The sequence below is a fragment of the Nicotiana tabacum genome, chromosome 17 (genome assembly GCF_000715075.1).
Source record: "Nicotiana tabacum cultivar K326 chromosome 17, ASM71507v2, whole genome shotgun sequence".
In the NCBI taxonomy this organism is placed as follows: domain Eukaryota; kingdom Viridiplantae; phylum Streptophyta; class Magnoliopsida; order Solanales; family Solanaceae; genus Nicotiana; species Nicotiana tabacum.
Window position 1 is genome coordinate 132,783,630 of NC_134096.1, and position 25,074 is coordinate 132,808,703.

The window sequence follows — 25,074 nt, forward strand, 5'->3', positions numbered from 1 at the left end:
AAAACTTCAGCCGCTTCCCGAATTCATTTCCATGTCCGTTAACCACCCGAAATCAACCCGAGGCCCCGAGGACCTCAACCAAACAAACCAACAAGTCCTAACACACGATACGAACTTAGTCTAGCCTTTAAATCACCTCAAACAACATCAAAAATATGAATCGCACCCCAATGAGCCTAATGAACTTTGAAATTTCCAAATTTTACAAACGACACCGAAACTTATCAAATCACGTCCGATTGACCTCAAATTTTGCATACAAGTCAAAAATGACTCCACGAACCTTCTTCCACTTCCAGAAATCCAATCCGACCCCGATATCAAAAAGTCCACTCTGGTCAAATTTCCAAAATTTCAACTTTCGTCATTTCAAGCCTAAATCTACTACGGACCTCCTAATCACAATCCGAATGCGCTCCTAAGTCCAAAATCACTCAACGGAGCTAATGAAACCATCAAAACTCAAATCCAGGGTCGTTTACACATAAGTCAACATCCGGTCAATTTTTCCAAGTTAAGCTTTCCACTATGAGACTAAGTGTCCCAATTCACTTCGAAATCTCTCAGGACCCAAACCAACTAACCCGGTAAGTCATATAACAACTGTAAAGTACAAAAAAAAGAGTTATTAGGGGAACGGGGCTACAAACCGCAAAATAACTGGCCGGGTCGTTACACCAACTATACCAAAATTACTCAAATCCGATAAAATTAACAAAATTCGAACACCCATTCAACCACGAGTCCAATTGTCACGACCAAAAACCAATCGTCATGATGGCGCCTATCGTGAAACTAAGCAAGCCAACTTCTCAACCAGTTCAACCAAATAAAAACTTTGAAAATTAAACGGAAGCAGTTAATATTTAAGAAAAACCCTTTAAAAACCAAAATAAAACAACGCAATACAAATCTATCCCAAAACCGGGGTGTCACCGAGTACATGAGCATCTATACCAGGATACAGCCTATTACAATGTCTGAGGAATAAGAACTGAAATACAAATAAAGATAATGAAGGAGAGTCAAAGCCTGCGAACGTCATGCAGCAACCTCGATAGTCTCTGAGATCTCGACTCCTCACTCAGTAGCCGCCGTAACCGGAAGCACCTGGATCTGCACACGAGGTATAAGATATAGCGTGACTACAACCAACTCAATAAGTAACAAATCCAAACTTTGGACTAAAAGTAGTGAGTAACTCAACCGGCACAGTTCAGTATAGAAAATAACAATGCAAAAATGTAGACATGCTTTCAAGTTCGATTGATATCTCAAAACAGTAAAATGGATCAAATCTGAATGATATGAAGAATATAACTCCTCTACTTCTACATGCCAATACACATGTTGTATGTGACACACCATGCTAACAACCTCATGTGCTCACACTCTCAAATGCACAATCGCTCAGTACTGTATATGGCCTATACGGCCTAGGGAAGATCCATCCCGAAATATATACATCACTGACCATCTGTCACCCAGTACTGAGTAGGGCCAATCCAGCCCGCAGAGAAGATCCATCTCCTCGTATAAAATGCTTCGGACAAGATTCATATCCAGGGAAGATCCATCCCTCAATATAATCTACCGCGCTCATTGGGGTTGTGTGTAGACTCCGGAGGGGCTCCTTCAGCCCCAGCAATATCATAAATCAGTATAACCGCTGCGGTATGCAGCCCGATCCCATAATTTTCACTCATAATCAGGTCCTCGGCCTCACTCAGTCATCAATCTCTCTAGTCTCTCTCTCACGGGCTCACAATATCATGATACTAGCTCGAAAATAATGATATGATGTATCAATAAATAACAACAGAGACTGAGATATGATATGATATGAAATGAATGAATATGACGGAGTACGAAATATCAAATAAATTAGTAAGTCAACAGCAAGAAACGACCACTATGGGTCCCAACAGTACCGGCATAAAGCCTAAACATGATATCTATCATGAGTGACAACTCAATTACTTTATCACATGATGAAAACACGGATATCAACAAGATAGAACCACTAGACAGTGCAATGGAATCGACCAGGTCCCAATTCTTACGGTGCACAACCACACGCCCACCACTTGGCATGTGTGTCACCTCAATACTAATCACATAACACATAAATTCGAGGTTTCGAACCCTCAGAACCAAGTTTAGAAGTGTTACTTACCTCAACCCGAGCAAAACTCTACTCCAACACGCCTTTGCCTTGAAAATCGGCCTCCAAATGACCCGAATCTAGCCACAAGCAGTACAATACAATCAATACGGGCTAAAGGAATCAATTCTACAAGAAATTACTAAGTTATAACTTAAAATCCGAAATTGGTTCAAAATAGCCCCGGGCGCATGTCTCTGAATCTAAAAAAACTCACAAAATCCGAAAGCCCATCCAATTACGAGTCCAACCATACAATTTTTATCAAAATCCAACACCTAATCGTCACCCAAATCCCCCAAATCAACTCTCTAAATCCCTAGCCTCAAACTCCCAAATTACACCTCAAAAACACCCAAACTAGGTGGAAAAATCAATGAGGATACAAGATTATTGAATAAAAATGAACACAAGGAGCTTACCTCAAGAATCACCTCGAAATTCCTCTCTGAAATTTCCAAAATCCGAGCTTAAAATGTTAGAAATGGTGAAAATCCTGGAACCCTCGCTTATATAGGTTCTGCCCAGCGATATCGCTTCTGCGGCTCACTTAGCCGCTTCTGCGGCCTTGCAGGAGCGACTCCAAGCCCCCTTCTACGGTTAACTTCGCACTTGCGTCCAAAATTCCGCTCCTGCGGACTCGCTTCTGCGAGAGAAATCTTCGCTTCTACGGAGCCCAGCTTCACAAGCCAATTCCGCTTCTGCGGTAACGCTAATGCGGGAAAACCTTCGCAACTGCGACCATCTGCCTCCTCTCCTCAAACTCCGCATCTGCCCTGCCATCCCTGCATATGCAGGCTCGCACCTGCGGTCCCCCCCTCCGCAGGTGCGATTACACTAGAAATTCTCAAAACTTCAGTAGCTTCCCGATTTCATTTCCATGTCCGTTAACCACCCGAAATCAACCCGAGACCCCGAGGACCACAACCAAACAAACCAACAAGTCCTAACACACGATACGAACTTAGTCGAGCCTTTAAATCACCTTAAACAACATCAAAAATACGAATCACACTCCAATTCAAGCCTAATGAACTATGAAATTTCCAAATTTTACAAACGACGCCGAAACCTATCAATTCACGTTCGATTGACTTCAAATTTTGCACACAAGTCAAAAATGACACCAAGAACCTACTCCTACTTCCAGAAATCCAATCCGACCCCGATATCAAAAAGTCCACCCCGGTCAAACATTCCAAAATTCCAACTTTCGTCATTTCAAGCCTAAGTCTACTACGGACCTCTAAATCACAATCCGGACGCGCTCCTAAATCCAAAATCACTTAACGGAGCTAACGGAACCATCAAAACTCAAATCCAGGGTCATTTACACATAAGTCAACATCTAGTCAATTTTTCCAACTTAAGCTTTCCATTATGAGACTAAGTGTCTCAATTCACTTCGAAATCTCTCAGGACCCAAACCAACTAACCCGGTAAGTCATATAACAACTGTAAAGTACAAAAAAAGGAGTTATTAGGGGAACGGGGCTACAACCCTAAAAAAAATGGCCGGGTCATTACACCAACTATACCAAAATTACTCAAATCCGATAAAATTAACAAAATCCGAACACCCATTCAACCACGAGTCCAACTGTCACGACCAAAAACCAATCGTCGTGATGGCGCCTATCGTGAAACTAAGCAAGCCAATTTCTCAACCAGTTCAACCAAATAATAACTTTGAAAATTAAACGGAAGCAGTTAATATTTAAGAAAAACCCTTTAAAAACCAAAATAAAACAACAACGCAATACAAATCTATCCCAAAACCGGGGTGTCACCGAGTGCATGAGCATCTATACCAGGATACAGCCTACTACAATGTCTTAGTAATAAGAACTGAAATACAAATAAAGATAATGAAGGAGAGTCTTAGTAATAAGAACTTAAAACAAGAGAATCTCAACAAATGGATCTCGCAACCTAAGTGGGGTTTGGGTGGGCGGGTAATTTATTTTGGTCGTATAGGTATTTTATGTAATTATTTTAAAGATGGGTAGAAACGGATAATATAATAGGTCCAAGTAGGTATTTTGTGTAGTTCCCTCTAAATTTAATGCCCTAAATTGCACTTTTACACTTATCATCTGAAAATAGGGTAGGATTCTCATACGCTTCTTGATTGCTTGGCCAAAGTTATTTATGTTCGTTTTGGATTGAACAAGAGATATTCACTAGAATTTATAGGAGTGCCTGATATATCAAATAAAAAAGATGTCACAACAATAAAGAAAATTTTGGGCAAATATCATATTTAGCACACGGTCGAAACTATTTATATTCGGTAGCCGCAAAAGTATATAAAATTAATTTGTACATGACATACAGAAATGTACATATATACAAAAAATTGACAAAAATACGCTCAAAACTTTTGAGACTATATTTAAGAGTAGAGCCGTCAAAATGGGTTTAGCCCGTGAGTCCAACTCTTCCCAACCCGCTACTTGGGTAGGGTTGGGTTGGAATTTTTTTAGCCCATTTAAAACTGAGGCTTATAACCAAATCAGTTCGTTGGCCCTTGAGGCTTGACCGATGCTCGACCATGGCCGGCCCGTGCTCGCAAATCCAAGCTTGTGAATGCATAGCACAAAAAGTCCAGCTGCCCCAACACCACTTCGCGATCGCGATCGCGTACAAGGACACCAGCACCAGCAAAATCAGCAGTCTTCCAAGTTTCGAAATGCGCCGAACATGATCTGAATCACACCCGAGGCCCCCGGGACCTCAACCAAACATACCAACCAAGTTCTAAAATATGATACGAACTTAGTTGAGGCCTTAAATCACATCAAACAGCATCAAAAACACGAATCGTACACCTATTCAAGCCTAATGAACTTATGAACTTCTAACTTCTACATTTGATGCCGAAACTTATCAAATAAACTTCGATTGACCTCAAATTTGCACACAAGTCATAAATGACACAACAGACCTATTCCAACTTCCGAAACCAAAATTCGAATACGGTAACCATAAAGTCAACTCTCAGTCAAACCTCTCAATTCTCCAAACATCTAATCTTCCAACTTTTACCATTTCAAGCCAAAATCACCTACGGAGCTATCGAAATCATCAAAACTCCATTCTGGAGCCGTTTACACATAAGTCAATATCCGGTCAACTCTTTCAACTTAAGCTTCCAACCTTGGAACGAAGTGTCCCAACTCATTCCGAAACATCTACGGAACCAAACCAACTACCCCGGTAAGTCACATAATAGCGATTAAGCAAAGAATAAGTAGTAAATGGAGGAACATGACTATAACACTCAAAACAAACGGCGGGTCGTTACACCTTTACTCAGACTTCAAAACTCCATATTGTTCGACTTAGTTCTAAATTATGTTTTTAACTCTGAAGCACTTCCCGCAAGGCATTAAATACAGAATAAGTGCAATTCACTATTATTTAAGCTCAAACACAAGTAAAATACATTAATTAAAGTGCAAACTATGACCAAAATACTAGATTCTAGCCTACCATCAACCCCCAATCAAATATTTCAAACTATATATTTTGATTTAAGAAAAACAATGAAACCATATGAGAATTCCGTTGAAAATCTGAAAAAGAACTCAATGAAATTTTTTAAAAAATATAAAAGGGCCAAATTGTAATAGTATACTCTTACATTATATAGTAATTGTAGACTTTTAGTTTTTTAACCCTTTTTGTCACGACATGAAATTCCCACCTTCGGACCGTGATGGCGCCTAACATTTCACTTGCTAGGCAAGCTAACGTTAGAATAATATTATCTATTTTTAAAATAATTTTTAAATTTATTAATAATTAAAGAACAAATGCGGAAGCAAAATTTAAAATATAGTGAAATAATCCATCAAACAACGGTGTCTAAATACCATCCCAGAATTGGTGTCATAAGTGCACGAGCTTCTAGAATAAATACAAATAAATGTATGAATAAAATAAAGCTGCCTGGATATAATCACACATCTAAAGTAAAATAGGCGGGGACTTCAGAATTGTGGACGCCATGCAGTTATACCTCAAGTCTCCTCAGGTAGCTTAAATCCGAGCAAATCTATGGTACACTGGTGGGACCAACTCCGAAATCTGCATAAGAAGTGCAGAATGTAGTATCAGTACAACCGACCCCATGTACTGGTAAGTGCTGAGTCTAACCTCGACGAAGTAATGACGAGGCTAAGGCGGTTCACTTACATTACCTGTACGCAATATTAGTAACAACAACAATAATAGAAATAAATCAAGTAACTCATTTATAATAATTGAAGCCAACTCAGCAGTCATAACCAATTATCCTTTCCATCGATTCAGTTCTGTTACAGCGTGCAACCCGCTCTCACAATATATTCACATTCAGTTTTGTTGCAGAGTGTAACCCGCTCTCACAATATATTCACATTCAGTTCTGTTGCGGCGTGCAACCCGCTCCTCCAATATATTCATTTTAATCAAGTCTGTTGCGGCGTGCAACCCGATCCCCCAATATATATATATATATATGTATGTCGACTTTTAAATAAGTCTGTTGCGGCGTGCATCCGATCCTCCAATATGGACTTTTAATAAGTCGGTCGCGGCGTGCAACCCGATCTTCCAATATATTCATTATAATTAATTCTGTTGCGGCGTGCAACCCGATCCTCCAATATATTCATTATAATTAATCCTGTTGCGGCGTGCAACCCGCTCCTCCAACATATTCATTTACCAATTCTTATAGAAGAAATTTCCCCAATAAATGCAACAATTAATATAAAATTATAAGACAACAAGCATACAATAATTATGATTTAATTATGAAACTAACAAAGGCAAAGAGTAAATTATTATGAAAATCAGAGAGAAAATATACAGTTTAATATTTAATATGCTAAATGTCAAATAATAATTAAGGTACATAATTTAAATAACATGTAACAATTAATGCAGGAATTCAAGAATTATTGTTTGACAAAGAATAGGAGAGAAACAATTATTATAATAATTAATTCATGATTTAAAATAATTTATGATTTTTTTCAAGTAAGCAGGCAAACAATTAATTTGACGACGTATAGACACTCGTCACCTCGCCTATACGTCGTTCACATGCAATTCACATAACAAGTAATTTAAGGGTTCTATTCCCTCAAGTCAAGGTTAACCACAACACTTACCTCGCTTTGGAAATTCCAATCAATTACTCGACCTCAACTTTTCCTTTTAAATTTGTCTCCAAAACCTTCAAATCTATTCACAACCAATTCAATATACTCAATACGAATCACAGGAATTAATTCCATATGAATTTTCTAATTTTTCGGATAAAATCCGAAATTTATTAAAATATTCGGCAGTGGGACCCACGTCTCAAATCTCGGAAAAACTTACGAAATCCGAACACCCATTCCGAGACGAGTCCAACCATACAAAAATTATCCAATTCCGATATCAAATGGACCTTCAAATCTTAAATTTTCATTTTTGCAAGATTTTATAAAAATCTGATTTTTCTTCCATAAATTCACGGATTCATGATATAAATGAGTATGAAATCATGAAATATAATCAATATAGGATAAGGAACACTTACCCCAATATTTTTCCGTAAATATCGCCCAAAAATCGCCTTACCCGAGCTCAAAAATGGAAAAGAGTAGAAAATGGGTCGAAACCCCATTTCCAGAACTTAAGTTCTGTTTCTGGGATTTTTACCCTTCGAGAACGCGGTCAGTGCCTCGCGTTCGCGATGAACAAATTCCTACTGCTCCATTTTACTCTTCGCGAACGCGAGGGCTACTTCGCGAACGCGAAGCATGCCTGGCTTGGCCTTTGCAAACGCGAGATGCCCTTCGCGAACGCGAAGGCAATTGTCCTGGCCAGCCCCTTTCCCTTCGTGAACGCGAGGCTTCGATCGCGAATGCAAACCTTCGCACCTCAAGCCTTCGCGAACGCGTTCTCTGTCACGAACGCGGAGCACAAAATGTGCCAGCCTCAATTTTCTCTTAGCAAACGTGAGACTCCCCTCGCGAACGCGAAGAAGGAAACCAGAAGCAGGTTTCTGCAGTTTCCTCAATCCAAAAATAATCCGTTAACCACCCAAAACTAACCCGAGCCCTCGGGGCTCCAAACCAAACATGCACCCAAGTCCTAAAACATCATACGAACTTGCTCGCGCGATCAAATTGTCAAAATAACACCAAGAACTATGAATCAGACACCAAATCAAAGGAAATTTTCAAGAAAACTTTAAAACTTATATTTTTACAACCGGACGTCCGAATCAGGTCAAATCAATTCCGATTCCCACCCAATTCGGCAGATAAGTCATAAATATTATGGTGGACCTATACGGGCTCCGAAACCAAAATACGGACCCGTGGTCAATAAATCCAACATCAGTAATTTCTTAAAAATCATTATGCTTTCAAGCTTTTAATTTTTCATCAAAATTCCATATCTCGGGCTAGGGACCTCGGAATTCGATTCCGGACATACGCCCAAGTCCCAAATCACGATACGGACTTACCAGAATTGTCAAAGCACTTATCCGAGTCCGTTTGCTCAAAATGTTGTTGAGTTTTAAAGCTCTATTTTACATTTTAATCCATTTTTCACATAAAAACTTTTCGAAAAATTGTACGGACTGCGCACGCAAGTCGAGGAATAATAAATGGTATTTTTTGAGGTCTTAGAACACAGAATTACTTATTAAATTTAAAGATGACATTTTGGGTCATCACATTCTCCATCTCTAAAACAAACGTTCATCCTCGAACGGAGTTAGAAAAAGTACCTGAGATGGAGAAAATGTGTGGATATTTACTCCGCATGTCCGACTCGGACTCCCAAATAGATGCCTCTACCGGTTGACCTCTCCATTGCACCCGAACTGAAGGATAACTCTTAGACCTCAACTGTCGGACCTGCCGGGCTAGAATAGCCACCGACTCCTCTTCGTAAGTCAAATCTTGTCCAATTGGACTGAGCTGAAATCTAACACATAGGACGGATCACCATGATATTTTCGGAGCATAGACATATGGAATACCGGATGAACCGCTGATAAACTAGGTGGTAATACAAGCCTGTAGGATAATTCACCCACCCTTTCAAGAATTTCAAAGGGTCCGATATACCTAGGGCTTAACTTGCCCTTCTTTCCGAACCTCATTTCACCTTTCATAGGTGAAACCCGGAGCAATATTCTTTCTCCAACCATGAATGCAATATCACGAACTTTACGGTCGGCATAACTCTTTTTCCTAGACTGAGCTGTGCGAAGTCGATCCTGCATAATCTTGACCTTATCCAAGGCATCCTGTACCAAATCGGTAACCAACAACTGAGCCTCTCCCGGTTCAAACCAACCAACTGGTGATCAACATCGCCTTCCGTATAATGCCTCATATGGAGCCATCTAAATGCTCGACTGGTAGCTATTATTATAAGCAAACTCCACAAGTAGCAAGAAATGATCCCAAGAACCTCCAAAGTCTATAACACAAGTGCAGAGCATATCTTCCAATATCTGAATAGTGCGCTCTGACTGTCCGTCTGTCTGTGGATGAAATGTTGTACTCAACTCCACCCGCGTACCTAACTCACGCTGTACAGCCCTCCAGAAATGTGAGGTAAACTGCGTACCTCGATCTGAAATAATAGACACGGGCACACCGTGAAGGTGGGCAATCTCACGAATGTAAATTTTAGCTAACCTCTAAGAATAGGTAACTGCCACTAGAATGAAATGTGCTGACTTGGTCAACCTGTCCACAATGACCCAAACTGCATCAAATTTTCTCTGAGTCCGTGGGAGCCCAACAACAAAATCTATAGTGATACGCTCCCACTTCCACTCAGGAATTTCTAACTTCTGAAGCAAACCACCAGGTCTCTGATGCTCGTACTTAAGTTGCTGACAATTCAGACACCGAGCTACATATGAAACTATATCCTTTTTCATTCTCCTCCACCAATAATGTTGCCGCAAATCTTGATACATTTTGGCGGTACCTGGATAAATAGAATACCTGGAACTGTGTGCTTTTTCAAGAATTAATTCACGAAGCCCATCCACATTAGGCACACAAATATGACCTTGCATTCGCAGAACCCCATCTTCCCCCACAATAACCTGTTTGGCATCACCGTGCCGCACCGTGTCCTTAAGGACAAGTAAATGAGGATCATCATACTGCCTCTCTCTGATGCGCTCATATAAAGAAGACCGAGCGACTGTGCAAGCTAGAACCCGACTGGGTTCTGAAACATCTAACCTCACGAACTGATTAGCCAAAGTCTGAACATCTGCAGCTAATGGCCTCTCACCAACCGGAATATATGCAAGGCTGCCCATACTCACATCCTTTCTACTCATAGCATCGGCCACCACATTGGCCTTTCTGGGGTGATACAAAATGGTGATATCATAGTCTTTCAACAACTCCAACCATCTTCTCTGCCTCAAATTAAGATCCTTTTGTTTGAACAGATACTGAAGGCTATAATGATCAGTAAATACCTCACACGAGACACCGTAGAGGTAATGCCTCCAAATCTTCAGCGCATGAACAATGGCTGCCAATTCTAAGTCATGAACAAGATAATTCTTCTTGTGAACTTTCAACTTCCACGACGCATATGCCATTACCTTGACATCTTGCATTAATATTGCACCAAGCCCAATGTGAGATGCGTCACAATATACCGTATACGATCCTGAACCTGTGGGTAATACCAACACTGGCGCCGTAGTCAAAGCGGTCTTGAGCTTCTGAAAGCTCAACTCACACTCCTGTGACCATCTGAATGGGACACCTTTCTGGGTCAATCTAGTCAATGAGCTTGCTATAGATGAAAACCCTTTCATGAACCGACGATAATAACCTGCTAAACCCAGGAAACTCCGGATCTCTATAACTGAAGTAGGAACAACCTCAATCTTCTTAGGATCCACCTTTATTCCTTCTGCCGATACAACATGCCCCAAAAAGGCAACTGAGTCTAACCAAAACTCACATTTTGAAAACTTGGCATATAACTGATTATTCTTCAAGGTGTGAAGCACACTTTGAAGATGTTCCTCGCGTTCCTCTCGACTGCTGGAGTAAATCAAGATATCATCAATGAATACAACCACAAAAGAATCCAAATAAGGCCTGAACACCCGATTCATCAAATCCATAAATGCTGTTGGGGCATTTGTCAACCCAAATGACATCACTAGGAATTCGTAATGCCCATACCGAGTTTGAAAAGCTGTTTTAGGGACATCAAATCGATCTTAGAAAATACCGGACCTTAAATCGATCTTCAAAAATACCTTGGCACCCTGAAGCTGATCAAATAAGTCATCAATTCTTGGCAGCGGATATTTGTTTTTGATAGTGGCTTTGTTCAACTGCCGATAATCTATACACACTCGCATAGAGCCATCTTTCTTCTTTACAAATAATACTGGTGCACCCCAGGTGTAACGACCCGACCGGTCGTTTCGAGAGTTATAGCCCTGTTTTCCCCATTTCTACTTCTTTTTGTGTTATTCAGCTATATTATGTTGTATTGGGTTAGTTTGTTCGGGACCAGAGTGGTTTCAGAGTGAATTGAGACACTTAGTCTCTTAAGTAGAAACTTAAGTTGGAAAAATCAACCGGATGTTGACCTATGTGTAAACGATTTCAAATTTGAATTCTGATTGTTCCGTTAGCTCCGCTAGGTGATTTTGGACTTAGGAGTACCTCCGGAATGTGATTTGGAGGTCCGTGATAGAATTAGGCTTGAATTGGCAAAATTGGAAATTTGGCGATTTCCGGTCGGTCGTGGAAAATTAGATATCGGGATCGGAATGGAATTCCGGGGGTTGGAGTAGGTTCGTAGTGTCATTTGTGACATGTGTGCAAAATTTCAGGTCATTCGGACGTGGTTTGGTTGGTTTCGACATCATTGGCGAATTTTGGAAGTTTAGAAATCCTTAGGCTTGAATGCAGGGTTAATTCGGTGTTTTGGTGATGTTTTAGGTGTTCCGAAGGTTTGACAAATTTTGTATGGGGTTATGTGACCTATTAGTGTAATTGGTTGAGGTCCCGAGGGCCTCGGGATGATTTCGGAAGGTTAACGGGAAGTTTGAAGTTGGAAAATGCAGCTGGTGCTACTGTTCTGGTGTGGCCGCACCTGCGGGTTGGGAACTGCAGGTGCGGAATTTAGTCGCAGGTGCGGAGTTTGGAAGCCTGGGGTTTTATCTCAGAAGCGGATGAGGGCTCGCACCTGCGAGACCACAGGTGCGAAGAGGTGATCGCAAGTGCGGTTTTAGGACCTTAAGTGACTTCCGCAGACGCGGGCTTTTGGGCGCAGAAGCGGAGGCCGCAGGTGCGCTATTTGGACCGCAAATGCAGTTTTGCTGGGCAGAAAGGCATAAATTGAACCCTTCGCGAATATTTGGTCATTCTTCACAATTTCAACTCGGTTTTTAGAGCTTTTGGAGGGTTTTGAAGAGGGATTAAAGGGGAAACTCGTTGAGGTAAGGTTTTTGAACTTAATACTCGAATCTATGATGAATTTCAATTGTTTAAGCATGGAAATTGTAGAAATTAGGGGTGAAAATTGGGGAAACTAGGGCTTGGAATTTTTGGAGAGTAATTTAAGGATTTGAAGGACCAAACGATGTCGGATTTTAATGAATTTGGTATGGTTAGACTCGCGACTGAATGAGCTTGCTAGTTTTGTAAATTTTGTCAGATTTCGAGACGTGGGCCTGTGGGCCGGGTTTGAGCCAATTTTGGGGTTTGGTCTAATTTTGTAGATTTTCTTGTGGAATTCATTCCATTAGCGCGTATTGATGGTATTATACTGATTGTGAATAGATTCGGAGCACTTGGAGGCCGAGTCTAGAGGCAAGAGCATTGCGGTGTAGAGATTTGACCGGTTTGAGGTAAGTAACGATTGTAAATCTAGTCCTGAGGGTAGGAAACCCCGGATTTTGTATCATTCTACTATTTTTAGTGACGCACATGCTAGGTGATGGGCGTGTGAGCGTGCACTATTTGGGATTGTGACTTGGTCCGTCCCGTAGCAGCTCTAAAGTTGCATATTTTGTTGAAACTATATGATACTTATATGTTTTAGAAAGAGTTTCTGTAAATTGGGCTGAATGCTATGTTCGGGCCTTGCGCTAGTGCTGTTTATACTTGTTTACCGCGTAACTCAGTTTCATGACTCTATTTTGATGCATATAAATATTTTAGGCCGAATGCCCTGTTTTACTGAAATGCCCAAATGGCTTGATAGGTTTATGACTGAGTGAGGCCGAGGGCCTGATTTGTGAGGATGAGTGTGGATCGAGGCTGCCCGCCTGCAGCATACTTTGTTATTATAGCACGTGAGTTGTTAGTGCAGCACGTGAGTTGTCTGTGCAGATTATAGCGCTTGGGCTGAAGGAGCCCCTTCGGAGTCTGTACACACCCCCAGTGAGCGCAGGTACCTACTAAGTGCAAGTGCCGAGTGCCGAGTGACTGGGAGGCATGAGTGATTGTGAGGTATGCCCGAGTGGTAAGAGTGATTGTGAGGTATGCCCGAGTAGCAAGAGTGATTGTGAGGTATGCCCGAGTGGCTGTATATGAATGATGTTTTGCCCGAGGGGCTGTTTATGATTTTACCATTTTGCTCACCTTTGCATTTTTCCTCTGTTTGAAAACTGTTGAAAAATATCTTTAAATGATTTTTTTAACTGGAATTGGGTTTAAACGAGATGTTTTGATTCAAATCCTGATTTTAAAAGCATGTGGTATTTTATTGAGTTTTCCTGATATGAATGTTGTATGCTTTATTGCTCGTCACTACTGCTCAGTTTTTATTTATTTTTGTTACCTACTGAGTTAGCGTACTCATGTTACTCCCTGCACCTTGTGTGCAAATTCAGGTGTAGCTCGACGCGGTAACAGTTATTGATTGTTCTGGTTTCAGATTTTCTTGGAGATAGCAAGGTAGCTGTTTGGAGATCGCAGCCCCTGCTCCTCTCCCTCTTATCTTCCTCTAGTTGTATTTAGCTATTTTCCAGGCTGAGTTAGCCTCTATATTGTTAGACAGATTGTAGTAGATGCTCATGACTAGTGACACCCCGATGTCGGGCTTTTCCTTCCGCACTTTTATTTTGATTTGAACTTCTTTACGAAGGTTTTTATGTTAAATAACATTGAAATTATCTCTGAAATAAAAACATCAGTTTGTTTTGGAAATGAGTCGGCTTGCCTAGTTCCACAATAGGCGCCATCACGACAGGGGTTAGTTTGGGTCGTGACAGATTGGTATCAGAGCCTAGGTTACATAGGTCTCACTAGTCATGAGTGGGTTTAGTAGAGTTTTGCGGATCAGTACGGAGACATCTGTACTTATTTTTGAGAGGCTGCAAAACCTCTAGGAAACTCCACATTCGTGAGTTCTTGTAGTGCGAATCTGTTGATTCTAGTAACTAAACATCTGTTGTTTCATTCTCTCACAGATGGTGAGGACTCGTGCTATCGGTCAGGAGGGCCAGCCACCAGTACCACCAGCCAGGGCCGTGACAGGCCGAGGCCGCGGTAGAGGCCGTGGTAGGGGCAGAGGTACAGCCCGTACAGAAGCTGGGGCAGTACCTGCAGATCCACCGGTTGTCCTAGATCAGGACCAGGTTACAGTTGTTGATGCACCAGCTCAGGCACCACCTGTGCCTATTATGATTCCAGGCCTTTAGGAGGCCCTAGCTCAGATTCTGACAGCGTGTACTGGCCTTGCTCAGGCGGTCTCTATTTCGACGGTCGCAACCACTTCTCAGGCCAGGGGAGGCACTCAGACTCCCATCGCTCGCACACCCGAGCAGGTTGTTCAGGGACTTCAGACACCGGAGGCACCACCAGCCCAGCCGGTTGTAGTTGCTCAGGATTATGTGGTTCCCGCTATGCCTAAGGAAGATCAGCGTAGGTTGGAGAGATTTGGGAGACTCCAGCCACCACCTTTCAGTGGGCACAGAGAAAGAGGATTCTCAGGACTTTTTGGACAGGTGTCAGAGGATACTCCGTACTGCTGGTATTCTGGAGACTTGTGGGGTCTCATTTACTACCTTTCAATTCTCTGGGGCTGTAATCAGATAGTGGGAGACTTACGAGAGGCGTAGGCCTGATGGCACAGCACCCCTTACTTGGAAGCAGTTCTCCGTGGTCTTTTTGGAGAAGTTCGTGCCTCGATCCTGCAGAGAGGAGCTGCGCAGACAGTTTGAGCGGCTTCGCCAGGGTGATATGTCTGTGACACAATATGAGATGCGATTCTCTGAGTTGGCCTGTCATGCTATCTGGTTGGTTCCTACGGACAGAGAGAGGATCATGAGGTTTATTGATTGCCTCACTTATCAGCTACAGTTGCTCATGACCAGGGAGCGGGTTTCGGGTGCTACCTTTGATGAGGTTGTCGACATTGCTCGGCAGATTTAGATGGTTCGCAGTAAGGAGAGGGTTGAGAGGGAGGACAAGAGGCCTCGTGGTCAGGGTGGATTCAACGGTGCTCCTTTTGGGGCTCAGTTCCAGCACGGTAGAGGTTGTTATTTCAGACAGGCTCAGTCAGCTCGGCCATTTCACCGTGGTGTATCATCTAGCCATGGTTCTCACAGTTCTCATCAGGGCCACTCATCACTTAGTGCCCTTCCAGTTCAGAGTTCGTCCCGTGCTCCACCTGTTCAGGGCTCTTCCATGCCAGGTTTTTCTACCAGTTATCCCGGTGCTAGGGGTTCCCTTCAGTTTTCGCCGCCAGCACCAAGGAGTTGTTTTGAGTGTGGGGTGCTTGGGCATATGTGGAAGCAGTGTCCTCGTCGTCATGGAGGTCTATCTCAGCAGAGGAGTCAACCTCCGACTACAGCACCAGTTACCTCACCACCCGCCCAGTCAACTCGGGGTGGAGGTCAATCAGCTAGGGGTCGCCCTAGAGCGGGAGGCAGATCAGGGGGTGGTCAGGCCCGTTTCTATGCTCTCCCTGCCAGACCAGATGCTATTGCTTCAGATGCTGTGATTACAGGTATTGTCTCAGTTTGTCACAGAGATGCCTCATTATTATTTGACCCCAGTTCCACGTATTCATATGTTTCCTCGTATTTTGCCCATTTTCTGGATATGCTCTGTGAGTCTCTAATTTCTTCTGTTCAAGTATCTACTCCTGTGGGAGATACTATTATTGTGGACCGCATATATCGGTCATGTGTGGTGACTATTGGGGGTCTGGAGACCCAAGTGGACCTTTTGCTGCTCAGTATGGTCGACTTCGATGTGATATTGGGCATGGATTGGCTTTCTCCATGTCATGTTGTTCTAGATTATCACGCTAAGACCGTGACCTTAGCGATGCCGGGATTCCCGAGGGTTGAGTAGAGAGGTTCCATTGATTATGTGCCTAGTAGGGTGATTTCATACCTGAAGGCTCAACGCATGGTGGAGAAAGGGTGTCTATCTTATTTGGTTTTCGTGAGGGATGTCAGTGCTGAGACTCCCACTATTGATTCTATTCCTGTGGTATGTGATTTTCCGGATGTGTTTCCTGCAGACTTGCCGGGCATGCCGCCTCCCAGGGATATTGATTTTGGTAATGATTTGGTGCCAGACACTCAGCCTATTTCTATTCCACCGTATCGTATGGCACCGGCGGAGTTGAAAGAATTGAAAGAGCAGCTTCAGGAACTCCTGGATAAGGGGTTTATTCGGCCTAGTGTGTCACCTTGGGGTGCACCGGTTCTATTTGTGAAGAAGAAGGATGGTTCCATGAGAATGTGTATTGATTACAGGCAGTTGAACAAGGTCACAGTCAAGAACAAGTATCCTTTGCCTCGTATTGATGATTTATTCGACCAACTATAGGGAGCGAGGGTGTTCTATAAGATCGATTTGAGGTCCGGTTATCACCAACTGAAGATTCGGGATTCAGATATTCTTAAGACAGCTTTCAGGACCCGATATGGCCATTATGAGTTCTTGGTGATGTCTTTTGGGCTGACCAATGCCCCAACAACGTTCATGTATTTGATGAACAATGTATTCTAGCCCTATTTGGACTCATTCGTTATTGTATTCATTGATGACATCCTGGTGTACTCTCGTTGCCAGGAGGAACACGCTCAGCATTTGAAGATTGTATTATAGAGATTGAGGGAGGAAAAGCTTTATGCAAAGTTCTCCAAATGTGAGTTTTGGCTCAGTTCAGTAGCATTCTTGGGGTACGTGGTGTCCAGTGAGGGTATTCAGGTGGATCCGAAGAAGATAGAGGCGGTGCAGAGTTGGCTCGGACCGTCCTCAGCCACAGAGATTAGGAGTTTTCTTGGTTTGGCGGGTTACTATCGTTGCTTTGTGGAGGAATTTTCATCTATTGCATCGCCCTTGACTAAATTGACCCAAAAAGGGTGTTCCATTCAGGTGGTCGGATGAGTGTGAGGAGAGCTTTCAGAAGCTCAAGACTACTTTGACCACAACTCCAGTGTTAGTTCTGCCATCAGCTTCAGGTTCTTAAACCGTGTATTGTGATGCCTCGAGGATAGGCATTGGTTGTGTTTTGATGCAGGAAGGTAGGGTGATTTCCTATGCCTCGCGCCAGTTGAAGACCCATGAGAAGAACTATCCTGTCCATGATCTTGAGTTAGCATCCATTGTTCACGACTTGAAGATTTGGCGTCATTATTTGTATGGGGTTCATTGTGAGATCTATATTGATCACCGGAGTCTGCAGTATCTGTTAAAGCAGAAGGATCTTAATTTGCGTCATCGGAGATGGTTGGAGCTTCTTAAGGAATATGATATCACTATTTTGTACCATCCGGGGAAGGCCAATGTGGTGACCGTTGCTTTGAGTCGCCGGGCATAGAGTTTGGGGAGTTTAGCATATCTTCCAGCAGCAGAGAGACCTTCTGCATTAGATGTTCAGGCCTTAGAGGGCCAGCTTGTCAGATTGGATATTTTGGAGCCTAGTCGGGTATTGGCTTGTGTGGTCTCCAGGTCTTCTCTTTATGACCGTATCAGGGAGCGTTAGTATAATGACCCCCACTTGCTCGTTCTTCAGGACAGGGTTCGGAGAGGTGATGCTAGGGATATGACTATTAGTGATGACGCCGTGCTGAGAATGTAGGGCTGGATATGTGTGCCTAATGTAGATGGGCTTCGAGAGTTGATTCTTGAGGAGGCCCACAGCTCACGGTATTCCATCCATCCGGGTGCCGCGAAGATGTACCAGGATTTAAAGCAGTACTATTGGTAGAGGCAGATGAAGAAGGATATAGTTGGGTTTGTGGCTTGGTGCCTCAACTATTAGCAGGTTAAGTATGAGCATCAGAGACTGGGTGGCTTGCTTCAGAGATTAGAGATCCCAGAGTGGAAGTGGGAGTTGGGATCCCACGGACTTTGAGGATGTTCGATGCTAATTGGGTTATTATGGATCGGCTGACCAAGTCCGCGCACTTCATTCCAGTTGGTACTACTTACTCTTCAAAGCGGTTGGCTGAGATTTACATCCGAGAGATCGTTAGCCTGCATGGTGTCCCAGTTTCCATCATTTCAGATAGGGGTACTCAGTTCACATCGCAGTTTTGGAGGGCCGTGCAGCGAGAGTTGGGTACTCAGGTTGAGTTGAGCATATCTTTTCACCCTCAGACGGACGGGCAGTCCGAGCGCACTATTCAGATATTGGAGGACATGTTGCGTGCTTGTGTTATTGACTTTGGGGTTTCATGAGACCAGTTTCTGCCACTCGCGGAGTTTGCATATAATAACAGTTATCAGTCGAGTATTCAGATGGCTCCGTACGAGGCTTTATATGGAAGGAGGTGTAGATCTCCGGTTGGATGGTTTGAGCTGGGTGAGGCTAGGCTCTTAGGTACAGACTTGGTCCAGGATGCATTAGATAAGGTGAAATTGATTCAGGAGCGGCTTCACACGACGCAGTCTAGGCAGAAGAGCTACGCGGATAGGAAGGTTCGTGATGTGTCTTTTATGGTTGGGGAGAAGGTTTTGCGGAAGGTATCACCCATGAAGGGTGTTATGATGTTTGGGAAGAGGGGTAAGTTGAGCCCCCAGTTCATTGGGCCTTTTGAGGTATTTCAGAGGATAGGGGAGGTGGCTTATAAGCTTGCCTTGTAACCCATCTTGTCGAGTGTGCATCCAATGTTCAATGTTTTCATGCTCCGGAAGTATATTGGAGATCCGTCCCATGTTTTGGATTTCAGCACGGTTCAGTTGGAGGGTGATATGACTTATGATGTGGAGCCGGTGGCTATTTTAGATCGGCAGGTTCGAAGGTTGAGGTCAAAGGATATAGCTTCAGTGAAGGTGCAATGGAGAGGTCAACCTATGGAGGAGGACACCTGGGAGACCAAGCGGGAGATGCGGAGCAGATATCCATGCCTATTCGAGACTCTAGGTATGTTTCTAGACCCGTTTGAGGACGAACGGATGTTTAAGAGAGGGAGGATGTAACGAGCCGGCCGGCCGTTTCGAGAGTTATAGCCCCGTTTCCCTATTTCTACTTTTATTTTGTGTTATTCAGCTATATTATGTTGTATCGGGTTAGTTGGTTCGGGACCGGAGTGGTTTCAGAGTGAATTGAGACACTTAGTCTCTTAAGTAGAAACTTAAGTTGGAAAAGTCAACCGGATGTTGGCCTATATATAAACGATCTCGGATTTGAATTCTGATGGTTCCGTTAGCTCCGTTAGGTGATTTTGGACTTAGGAGTGCGTCCGGAATGTGATTTTGAGGTCCGTGGTAGAATTAGGCTTGAATTGGCGAAATTGGAAATTTGGCGATTTCCGGTCGGCAGTGGAAAATTAGATATCGGGGTCCGAATGGAATTCTGGGGGTTGGAGTAGGTTCGTAGTATCATTTGTGATATGTGTGCAAACTTTCAGGTCATTCGGACATGGTTTGGTTAGTTTCGGCATCGTTGGCGAATTTTGGAAGTTTAGAAATCCTTAAGCTTGAATTCGAGGTTAATTCGGTGTTTTGGTGTTGTTTTGGGTATTCCAAATGTTCGACTAAGTTCATATGGGGTTATGTGACCTATTAGTGTAATTGGTTGAGGTCCCGAGGGCCTCGGGATGATTTCGGAAGGTTAATGGGAAGTTTGAAATTGGAAAATGCAGCTGGTGCGAGTTTCGCAGGTGCGGAATTTAGTCGCAGGTGCGGAGTTTGGAAGCCTGGGGTTTTATCGCAGAAGTGGATGAGGGGTCGCACCTGCGAGACCGCAGGTGTGAAGAGGTGATCGCAGGTGCGGTTTTAGGACCTTAAGTGACTTCCGCAGATGCGGGCTTTTGGGCGCAGAAGCGGAGGCCGCAGGTGCGCTATTTGGACCGCAGATGCGGTTTTGCTGGGGTAGAAAGGCATAAATTGAACCCTTCGCGAATTTTTGGTCATTCTTCACAATTTCAACTCGGTTTTTGGAGCTTTTGGAGGGTTTTGAAGAGGGATTCAAGGGGAAACTCGTTGAGGTAAGGTTTTTGAACTTAATACTCGAATCTATGATGAATTTCAATTGTTTAAGCATGGAAATTGTAGAAATTAGGGGTGAAAATTGGGGAAACTAGGGCTTGGAATTTTTGGAGAGTAATTTAAGGATTTGAAGGACCAAAAGATGTCGGATTTTGATGAATTTGGTATGGTTAGACTCGCGAGTGAATGAGCTTTCTAGTTTTATAAATTTTGTCAGATTTCGAGACTTGGGCCCGGCGGCCGGGTTTGAGCCAATTTCGGGGTTTGGTCTAATTTTGTAGCTTTTCTTGTGGAATTCATTCCATTAGCGCGTATTGATGGTATTATACTGATTGTGAATAGATTCGGAGCATTTGGAGGCCGAGTCTAGAGGCAAGAGCATTGCGGGGTAGATATTTGACCGGTTTGAGGTAAGTAATGATTGTAAATCTAGTCCTGAGGGTACAAAACCCCGGATTTTGTATCATTCTACTATTTTTAGTGACGCACATTCTAGGTGACGGGCGTGTGAGCGTGCACTGCTGGGGATTGTGACTTGGTCCGTCCCGTAGCAACTATAAAGTTGCATATTTTGTTGAAACTATATGATACTTATATGTTTTAGAAAGAGTTTCTGTAAATTGGGCTGAATGCCATGTTCGGGCATTGCGCCAGTGCTGTTTGGACCCTTAGGGGCTTTTTCTTACCATCCTCTCATTTTTTTCGATTGAAAATCCATACTCAGTCATGTTTATACTTGTTTACCGCATAACTCAGTTTATGACTCTATTTTGATGCATATAAATGTTTTGGGCCGAATGCCCTGTTTTACTGAAATGCCCAAGTGGCTTGAGAGGTTTATGACTGAGTGAGGCCGAGGGCCTGATTTATGAGGATGAGTGTGGATCGGGGCTGCCCGCCTGCAGCACACTTTGTTATTATAGCACGTGAGTTGTCCGTGCAACACGTGAGTTATCCGTGCAGATTATAGCATTTGGGCTGAAGGAGCCCCTCCGGAATCTGTACACACCCCCAGTGAGCGCAGGTATCTACTGAGTGCGAGTGTCGAGTGTTGAGTGACTGGGAGGCACGAGTGATTGTGAGGTATGCCCGCGTGGCAAGAGTGATTGTGAGGTATGCCCGAGTGGCAAGAGTGATTGTGAGGTATGCCCGAGTGGCACGAGTGACTGTGAGGTTTGCCCGAGGGGCTGTATATGAGTGATATTTTTCCCGAGGGGCTGTTTATGATTTTACCATTTTGCTCACCTTTGCATTTTTCCTCTGTTTGAAAATTGTTGAAAAATATCTTTAAATGATTTTTTTAATTGGAACTGGGTTTAAACGAGATGTTTTGATTCAAATCCTGATTTTAAAAGCATGTGGTATTTTACTGAGTTTTCCTGATATGAATGTTGTATGCTTTATTGCTTGTCACTACTGCTTAGACTTTATTTATTGTTGTTACCTACTGAGTTAGCGTATTCACGTTACTCCCTACACCTTGTGTCCAGATTCAGGTGTAGCTCGACACGGTAGCGGTTGTTGATTATTCTGGTTGCAGATTTTCTTGGAGATAGCAAGGTAGTTGTTTGGTGATCGCAGCCACTGCTCTTCTCCCTCTTATCTTCCTCTAGTTGTATTTATCTATTTTCCAGGCTGAGTTAGCCTTGATATTGTTAGACGGATTGTAGTAGATGCTCATGACTAATGACACCCCGATGTCGAGCTTTTCCTTCCGCACTTTTATTTTGATTTGAACTTCTTTACGGAGGTTTTTATGTTAAATAACATTAAAATTATCTTTGAAATAAAAACATCGGTTTGTTTTGGAAATGAGTCGGCTTGCCTATTTCCACGATAGGTGCCATCACGACAGGGGTTAGTTTGGGTCATGACACCAGGGCGAGACACTGGGTCTAATGAATCCTTGATCAAGCAAGTCTTGTAACTGCTCTTTTAATTCTTTCAACTCCGGCGGGGCCATACAGAATGCTGGAATAGAAATGGGCTGAGTGCCTAGAGCCAAATCAATACAGAAGTCAATATCTCAGTCGGGTGGCATCCCCGACAAATTTGCAGGAAATACTTCTGAAAATTCACGAACAACTGGTACTGAGTCCATAGAAGGAGCATCCGCACTGGGATCGCGAATATAAGCCAAATAGGCTTGACACCCTTTCTCTACCATACGTCGAGCTTTCATATAAGAAATAACCCTGCTGGAAGAATGACCAGGATTCCTATTTACTCTAACCAAGGTAACCCCGACATAGCTAGGGTCACTGTCTTGGCATGACAATCCAATATAGCATGATAAGGGGACATCCAATCCATACCCAAGATGACATCAAAATCTACCATATCAAGAAGTAGAAGATCCACACTAGTCTCAAGATTACTAATAGTAACCACACACGAATGATAGACATGATCTACTATAACAGAGTCTCCCACCGGTGTAGATACACACAGAAGCACTCAGAGAATCACAAGGTACAACCAAATATAAAGCAAAATAGGAGGACACATAGGAATAAGTAGATCCTGGATCAAATAGAACTGAAGCATCTCTATGGCAAACTAGAATAATACCTGTGATCACATCATCAGATGACTCGGCCTGAGGCCTAAAAGCATAAAATCGGTGCTGGGCCCCACCACTCTAAACTGCGTCCCTGGGACGACCTCTAATTGGCTGGCCTACACCTCTAACGGTCTGACCTCCACCTCTAATGGCCTGACCTCCACCTCTAGCTGCCTGACCCCTACCTCTAGTTGGCTGAGCAGGCGGTGAAGCAACCGGTGCCTTTATGATGGCATGCAAATCTTGTCGAGACCTGTTACTCGCCAATCTAGGGCAATACCTCCTAATGTGACCAATGTTCCCACACTCATAACACCCATCCTGATGTTGTGGTTGCTGAAGCTGAAGCTGCCCCAAATGGGCTGGATAACCGCTCTAGTAACTCTGGAATGGTGAGGCACTGATAGGAGCTGAATGTGCACTGAATACTAACTGCCCAGAGTAAGGCATAATAGGACCGTGACTCCCTGAAGCACCGGGAGATACATGAAGTGCTGAATGAAATGGTCTGGGAGGATGACCCCTACCAAAATTACCTCTGCCTCCAGACGAGGCACCACTAAAACCACCGAACTGACGAGGCCTTTTATCGAACCTCCGCCCTCTCTCCTGTGCAAGAACCATCTTGATCCTCCTTGCGACATTAGCAGCCGCCTGAAAAGAAATCTCACTTCCGGTCTCCTTGGCCATCTGAAGTCTGATAGGGTGAGTGAGTCCCTCAATAAACCTCCACACTCTCTCTCCCTCCGTAGGTAGTAAAAGGAGAGCATGACAGGATAAATCTACAAAACGGGACTCATACTGAGTAACAGTCATACTGCCCTGCTGTAGACGCTCAAATTGCTTGCGAAATTCCTCTCTCAGTGTGATAGTGTCACGACCCAAATTAACCCTCCGTAAGGTGTCGTGATGAGACCTAGTCTTTACGACTAGGTAAGCCTAACATTTGCGGAAAATATAAAGTCCCCAACACAAGGTTAGGCAAGCCACTTACCTCAAACCGCTCAAATCAACTTGATATCACGTTCTTGCCACGAGTATCCGACTCCTAATGGCCCGAATCTATTCAAAACAGTACAATACCATCAATACGCGCTAATGGAATGAATCCCACAAGAAAAACTATAAAATTAGGCCAAAACCCAAAATTGGCTCAAACCCGGCTCCCGGGGCCCACGTCTCGAAACCCGACAAAATTCACGAAACTAGAAAGCTCATTCACTCACGAGTCTAACCATATCAAATTTACTAAAATCCGACACCAAATGGTCCTCCAATCCACAATTCAAACTCCTAAATCCCTAGTCTCCAACTTCCAATTTCCACCTTAAATACACATTAACTAGGTGGGAAAATACATGGCAAGGCAAGATTATTGACCAAAAATAAGCACAAGGAACTTACCTCAAGAAATGCCTCGAATATTCTCTCAAACATCGCCCTAACCCGAGTTTGCAAAGCCAAAAATGATAAAACTCGCGAAGCCCTTCGATTTTAATCACTGCCTAGGTATTTCCGCACCTGCGGAACCTGGGCACGCACTTGCGGGTGCGCTTGTGCGGAAACCGTGCGCATCTGTGTAACTCACTTATCCCCTCTGCCTTCGCACCTGCGACGAAAGGGCCGCATCTGCGCCCTCACGCCTGCGGAGTCCCTTCCGCTTCTGCGCATCTTGCGCATGTGCGAACATCCTTGCGCATCGCATTTGCGGGCATCGCAGATGCGGAAACTTCCTCGCACCTGCGACCCCAGGACAACTCTCGATTTATTGCATCTGCGCTTCCATCTCTGCATGTGCAGCTCGCGCACCTGCGGTCTCTTTTCCGCCGGTGCGAAAACACCAGAACTAGCAAAGTTCAGAAATTCCTCTAAGTCCAAGT

At 43.5% G+C, this 25,074-nt stretch overlaps 1 protein-coding gene across 4 annotated transcripts in view; it reads left to right on the forward strand.

The window, feature by feature from the left end:
• LOC142171641 (uncharacterized) overlaps nucleotides 1-22,428 on the forward strand; it is a 48,144-nt gene extending 25,716 nt beyond the window's left edge. The window contains exons 1-2 of one of the 4 annotated variants that reach the window (XM_075235112.1): nucleotides 14,656-16,186; nucleotides 22,122-22,428. In XM_075235112.1, coding sequence (XP_075091213.1) covers nucleotides 15,610-16,186; nucleotides 22,122-22,156 — 612 coding nt within the window. In that variant the 5' untranslated portion in view covers nucleotides 14,656-15,609 and the 3' untranslated portion in view covers nucleotides 22,157-22,428. Of the gene's footprint in view, nucleotides 1-14,066; nucleotides 14,352-14,655; nucleotides 16,187-22,121 lie in introns of those variants that run through there. The other 3 variants (XR_012701483.1, XR_012701485.1, XR_012701484.1) reach the window with 3 other exon arrangements.
• The last annotated feature ends 2,646 nt before the right edge of the window (nucleotides 22,429-25,074 follow it).